This window comes from Chinchilla lanigera, unplaced genomic scaffold (assembly GCF_000276665.1).
Source record: "Chinchilla lanigera isolate Chin_1 unplaced genomic scaffold, ChiLan1.0 scaffold00037, whole genome shotgun sequence".
In the NCBI taxonomy this organism is placed as follows: Eukaryota; Metazoa; Chordata; class Mammalia; order Rodentia; family Chinchillidae; genus Chinchilla; species Chinchilla lanigera.
The window spans coordinates 17,174,952-17,181,663 of record NW_004955438.1 but is presented as its reverse complement, the minus strand read 5'-3'; the positions used below and the strand labels follow the sequence as shown (position 1 = coordinate 17,181,663).

At 54.5% G+C, this 6,712-nt stretch overlaps 1 protein-coding gene across 5 annotated transcripts in view; it reads right to left on the bottom strand.

Moving 5' to 3' along the window:
* Window positions 1-3,486: 3,486 nt before the first annotated feature.
* Window positions 3,487-6,712, bottom strand: part of Syne3 (spectrin repeat containing, nuclear envelope family member 3) — an 84,566-nt gene continuing 81,340 nt past the window's right edge. For all 5 annotated transcript variants that reach the window (XM_013517209.1, XM_005390377.2, XM_013517207.1 and 2 more), the window contains exon 18: window positions 3,487-4,894. In XM_013517209.1, the coding sequence (XP_013372663.1) occupies window positions 4,694-4,894 (201 nt within the window). In that variant the 3' untranslated portion in view covers window positions 3,487-4,693. The remainder of the gene's footprint in view (window positions 4,895-6,712) is intronic.

Here is a 6,712-nt window from a genome sequence, read left to right as displayed (position 1 = left end):
GCTCCCCAATCCGGCCACTGTCTCTTGAGGGGGAGGCAAAGGACACTACTGACCCACCAGGGCTGGTATTGGAAGTGTGTGGTGAGAGCAGGGCACCCATAAAGCTCAGCTTTCCTGTATAAGCAGGTGTCTCTGGGTGACGGAGAGCCAGGGCCCCCATCAGCATCCCCTTGGGTGGGGGGATGACAGCAGGACATAGTTGCTCCCACAATAGCCAGCAAGTGCCACCTATCTGGGGAATGGTCCCAGCCAGGGTGAGCTCCCTAAGTTCCCATGGGCTGAGGTCTCTGCTGTCCTGAAGCCCAGGGCTGGACCAAGGGCTGATCAGCCATGCTTCTGTCTAGTCCACGCACACACGTCATTCACACACACACCGAGCTCACAAGCACACACAACCTTCTCCATCCACCCACTCCTCACTGGTGGAAAATGCTTCTGGAACATGTAGCGTCACTGCCCCTTTGCTCCCCCGAGGAAGAAGCCAGGGGTTCACAGCAGGCAGTGACCTCACAAAGCACCCTCTGTCTCCCGCTGTCCCTGGGAGCAGTGGCTGGCTGGTGTCTGTTTCCGTGGGAGACTGACACACATCCACCCTGCCCTACCTCAGCCACTCCCTCCTGGGGCTCCCAGCCCCGAGGGCAGTGGGGTTAAAGAGCTCCTGGCTAGCAGGGGGTGTGGGGAGAGGCCCTGCAGCCCTACCCTGGGGAGGCACCTCCAACTCCCTAGTCCACTGTGTCCCACAGCGGGGAAGTTCCATGCAGTGGCAGAAAGGTCACCTGTCTATCTTGGAGCCCATCATGCCTGGGCTGGTGAGCTGCTTGCTTCTTGGCAGGCTTCTAACCCTCTCTGTGATGTGGCTTCTTGTAGATCTCTCTTCTAGGAGTCCTTCCCTCCTTTTTCATCAGAGGAGGAAGAGGGGCTGCCAGCCTTTGTCCTTCCTCCCAAGGTATCAGGAATGGATCAGCCTGGTCCCTGGTTGCTGACCTCAGGGTAAGCATTCTAGAAAGGAAGCCAGGATCCTTCGGGGAAACTGAGGTTCTTCTCTGCAATTGCAGTCTCCGGTCTGAGTATGTGGTTGGGTACCATATGAGGTTGCCTTGACAACCAATAAGCAGAGAAGTGCTGGGGGATGTTGAGTACTGCAGACCGTTCTTTAAGACTCTGGGTATCTTGCTCTGAGATTTGCTTTCGACCACAAGCTTTTGTTTGCTGATGTCCTTTCAAAACAAAGCCATCCTTGTTCTAACTTACACAAGCAGAAGGATTTCTCAGGTAAACTGATGCCAGGGGAACAAAGGTGGCTGGTTTTAGGGTCTGGCTGTGGGCCCCTGCTAGAGGGGTTCTGTCTATGGGGTAACAGGCCCCCCTGTGAAGTGGCCACTCACTGTCCCTCTCCAGGCCTCATGGTCTGCTAGAGAAGAAGGGGCTGTCCTGGAAGAGACAGAGGGCTCCACGTCCCAGGATTTGTACCCAGGGGCTCCTTGTGCTCACAATCAAGCCAAAGCTCACATGAACTTCCTGGCAGAGTCCAAATGCAAAGGAGCGACGAGCTCAGCCTAAGGGACACACACAGCCTGGCTGCAACGCCGCCACATTCTGCATGTAGAGCCTAAGATTCAGTCGTGGAGGGCAGGGTGATGCCTAGCTTTCTCTCCACCTGTGGCAGGGACACCTAAGCGCCACACCAGAGCACTCTGCCCTTCTTTCTTGCTAAAAGAACCCATTTCATTGGGACACATGGTCCCAGACACCTGGCAGATATGGGAGAACTGTGTCACCCAGCCTTGACCTGCAAGATGAGAGCAGAAGTCACCGACTGGGTGGCGCTTCTGGGGATGCCCTCCCCCTGTCCCACCTGGAACCCAGGTAAAAAACTGGAGGTGGATGAGCACTTTGTGCTGTGAGGTGTCCTGGACCAGAAGAGCAGAGCTGTACAACTTTGGTCCTGACATCCATGAGCTGATTCTCTCTTCCTCCTCCTCGCCTCTCTGTCTGTCTCCATCTCTCTTCTCTTCTCTCTTCTGGGTCTCCTCTCTCTTACACACCCACACGCATACACTGGCTAGCCTGTGACAGTCCCTTGTCTCACCCCAGCTCTAAGAGCCCTCTCTCTGAGGACCAAGGGGAAGCGCACACCCGGGTTCCCAACACCTTTCTCCAGGGCTGGCAAGTGGTGCCATGAACAGTAACATCGGTCCACACCCATTTTCATCTGCTGCAAGACATTCCATTGCAGAAGCACCCATAACTGGGCTGGTGTATCATATTACAACCGTATATATATGAAAATAATGAAAATATCATTTTTCTCTGTAAAAATAATTATGAAATACAGACTTTATGGCATCATTATCAAAGTCTAAAACTATAGACATTTCCACCCAGCAGCACACCCTGTAGATCCTCCCTCCCAACACGTGCACGTGTGACACAACTGGTGTGTGGCTTTTTCTTTTATATTCTTTATATTTTTTCCTTTCTTTCCTTTTTCCTTTTTTGTGGTACTGGGAATTGAGCCCAGGACCGTTGCTCTGAGGTACATCCTCAGCCCTGTTTTATTGTGAGAGGGTCTCACCAATTTGCTAAATGGCCCGGGTTAGGCTCAAACTCGTGATGCTCCCGTTTCAGCCTCCCAGAGTGCTGGGATTGCAGGTGTGCACCACAGTACCTGGCCACCTTTTTTTTTTTTTTTTTTTTTTTGGTGGCAGTGCTGGGGACAAAGTCAGGGCCTCAGGTAAGCTGGGCAAGTGCTCTGTTCTGCACTACAGCCTGGCATGGCTTCTTCTCTTGGAGATGCAGACGGAGCAGTGCTGCGGTGAGCAGGACGCTGCCCGGGTTCAGCTCTGGCCTTGCAGCCCCTCATGGTGGCCCTGGGTGAGTTCCTTCCCCTCCTGGGCCTCAGCTTTCTTGCCTGGGAAGTGGAGAGTGGGATGTACCCCGTCATGGCCCTGCACTCAGGCTGCACTGTCTGACAAGCGGAGCCACTGGACTTGGCTACCTGCTCCTTAGTCTAGCTTCCCTGGTCGTCTGGCGCAGACAGGGAGAAAAGTGATCGCCCAGGCTCCGTCTCCCTGCCCCAAGGGAGCTCAGGTCCTCCAGGTCCCCTGCCAGGATAGCAGATGGCAGGGCCTGATACCTGGGTGGACGGGTCTCCGTCCCTAGGAGAGCAGGGTTTGGGGTGAGACCCCTCAGTGTCTCAGTGTCCCCTCTGCTTAAAGTGCCTGCTTGCATCTGTAACATTTTCTCATTCCAAACCAGTCACAAGGTCTGAGGAAATCCCTCCAGGGTGCCTATGGATAGCTGAACAGACAAATCTACCTACAGAGTGCGTACTAAGTATTTTTTAAGAGGAGAACATTTAGCATTGACTTAGGCAGAATCTGACCCAGGGACTGAACTCATGGCTTTTGTACTGAGCTACACTGCCAGCTCTTTTTAATTTTTATTTCGAGACAAGGTTTCACTAAGTTGCTAAATTGCCTTCTGGGCTCCAACTTTGCAATCCTCCTGCCTCAGCCTCCTAGGGTGCTGGGATTACAGATTTGTGCCACCATGCCTGTCTGCGATCCCATTTTAAAGCCCTTAGGAACAATCCAGAGTTCTGTGCAAGGAGAAGCCAAGCTTCCAGCCTTTGGGCCCAGCATGGAGTCACCCCGGCCCCTTCCCACCTCGCCCAGGCCAGGCTGCAGCCAGATGAGGTGGCCTGGGCCTTGGGCCCATGTGGGGGTGCGGGCGGGACATTCTTGGCCTAAAGGACCTGCCTTACTCCCAAGTCCCTTCTGGGAAGGGGAAGAAGAGCTCTCGAGGCAGCTCGGGCTCCAGGCCAGGCCCTTGGGCTCTGGCGGCTGTGCGGCAGGTGCTTCCTCTCCCCCTCAGCTCGCGTTCCAGACGCAGTGAGCTTAGTGCAGTCACAGAGGTGACCAGGCTCCCTGGACTCTCAGGGGCTCCCAAGTCTGCCCCTTCTGCATGGAAATGAGAAACCAAGTCGACCTCCTTCCCCTTCCTCCCCAGACAGAATCCCCGCACGGCCATCACGTAAAACCTTCCTGAAGGCCCTGATCAGTGCGGCACGCCCACGCTGGCGTGAACCATCAGAAGACATCGAGCTCCTGCCCCATCTGTCTCCCTGTCACCATGCCTGCCTCTGGTCATGCCCATTTCTCCTTCTAACCCATACACCAAGCCTTTGTGGTTTAAAAACCATCTCACCGCCTAGAGTGAGAGCCTCCAGGCTCCGGACCAGGGGCCGTTGGGCTCCTCACTCCATCTGGGTTAGGGGTTGGCTTCCGGGTAAGAGGCTGCCCCCAAAGTGATAGGAATTGTTCCTGCTTTCTGGGGCTGACCGCAGGCCAAGGCACAAAGCCCACAAAACCCCACAGGAGAAAACGCTAGGGAGGGATGTCCCCAACTACAAACAGACATCCTATATATATAAAACTATACGTACTGGGCCTTTACATAGCAAGCATATAAAAATTCTGTACATGTTCCGCTAGCCGCACATGGTATAAATAGACGAAGACAACGTTGTATAAAAAGGAAGGGTGTCCCGGGGTCCCAGCCGCAGTGTCTACGCCGAGGCAGCTCTGCAGTCTCTGGTCCACCGTCTCCAGTTTCCCCAGCTGGACACCTTCGGAGAAGCCCCGGGACTGCTGGAGGTCGGAAGAGAAGGTCACCACGCGCCCGCGGCGGGCTAGGTGGGCGGGGGGCCGTCGTAGTGCAGCATGAGCATGAAGGAGCTGGCGAAGTTGTTGGCCCGGGTGCAGCCGCGGGCCTCCTCGCCGGCCGGCAGCAGGAAGAGCAGCAGCAGAAGGAGCAGGAGCAGCAGCAGCAACCAGAGCGCCACACAGCACGCCTTCCGGAGCAGGGAGCACGGGCCGCGCCCCCACCGCGCCTGCGGAACAAACACAGGACGTGAGCGCCTGCGTGGGCTCATCCGCGATCTGGGGCTGCTGTGAGGTTTGCCAGAAGCAAGATGTCTACCGTTTTCTCGACCCATTCAGGGAGAGGAAGGAGGAAAATAAATAAAATGGCAGGTGGTACCTGGCAGACCCATAAATCCTTGCCTGGTGTATAGACGGTCATCAACCTACAGTGGTCCCACAGAGCAAGTGCTCAACCTCGCAGTGGTGTGAAAGCGAGAGACATTCAGGAGAAGCTATGCTTTGAGTTTCGATCTCTGCACGGGCTACAGGCCTCTCTAGCGACTGGGCAGTAGCAGGAGGCCACAGCTCCCAGTTGGCCCTGGGGCCACAAAGCCAGTGGGCTTTGTGGCTAAGCCTGCTATGATACATGCATCTTCCTCATATAACATTTTCTTTTCTTTTTGTTTTGTTTTGTCTTTTAGAGACAGGGTCTCACTCTGCAGTTCAGGCTGGCCTTGAGCTCACTTTGTAACCCAGGCTGGTCTTGAACTCACAATGATCCACCTGCCTCAGCCTCCTGAGTGCTGGGATTACAGGCATGCACCACCACGCCTGGCTTCATATGACATTTTCAATGGATAAAGACACGACCCCATCGAGCGCCTGTAGGAGGCTACTCACCTTGGCTCTGTAAGTCAGCCAACATCTTTAAAACTCAAATTTCTCACCTAGAAGTGGGGGTAATAAGGGCAGCTCCCTGGCAGAGCTGCTGCACCCATGAAATGTGACAGAGCCTGGCACATCGGGGGCACTCGGGCTTCTGTCCTCTCAGTGTGCACCTTGGCATTCCCACCACCTAAACCCTCGCAGTCACCATCAGGTGGGCAGCCGCTACCATGCAGCCTGCCACGGCCGCTGCCTTCTTTTCCTCCTCGCCCTCCTCCCCACTTCTGCCCCTCTCCCTCCCTGTCCCCTTCCTCCTGTCCTCACCATCACTGTCACCCAAAGGTCAGGCTCACAGGTCCCAGTGCCTGGAGATTTCTCTACTGCATGCTCCCACCATGTCTGTCCCAGTTGTCCCCCAAGTCCTGCAGGAACTAGCTGGGCATAGCTTCCCGGGTGTTCCTGCTGCCAAGGAAGGTAGAGGCCCTTGTAGCTGGGGTGTGGCATGGCGCGGGGCAGGCACTCAGCTCCTGGGAACCCGCAGGGTGGGCTCCAATCTAGACCCCGTCACACACCAGCTGGGTGACCTGGGGCAAGTCAGTGACCTCTCAGTCTGTTCCTTCTCTAGAAAATGGGGATAGAAGGCCCCCCACCTGCTCAGTTGTGAGGACTCAAAGCAAAGTGTGTTCATGCCACAATTTAAAATGCCAAGGGCTGGGGGTAGAGCTCAGTGGCACAAGTGCCTGCCTGGCAAGTGCAAGGTCCTAGTTCAATTCCCAGGACCAAAAACCAAAAGAGTGCCAGGTCCCACCCTCAGTATTGTTAGTCATGGTACTACTACTATTAGCATGTGTGCCATTAGTGTTATTAGTAAAACAGCTCCAGTGATGTTACTATAAAATATATCTGCTGGCTCCCTGTAGACAAAAAGATCACCAAACACCACTGTCAGTGACGATGGTAGCAATGGTGAATGTTGTGGATACTGGCGCTGGTGGTAATGGTGCTTGATGGAAGTAATAACAGTGGTAGTCATGGTGATGATCATGGTGATGTTCATAGCAGTGAGGATAACAGTGATGATGGTCATGGTAATAATGAGTTGATGGAGATGATAATGGTGATGATGTTTGTGATGGTGATGATGATCATGGTAATGGTGGAGATGATAACTGTGGTGGTGA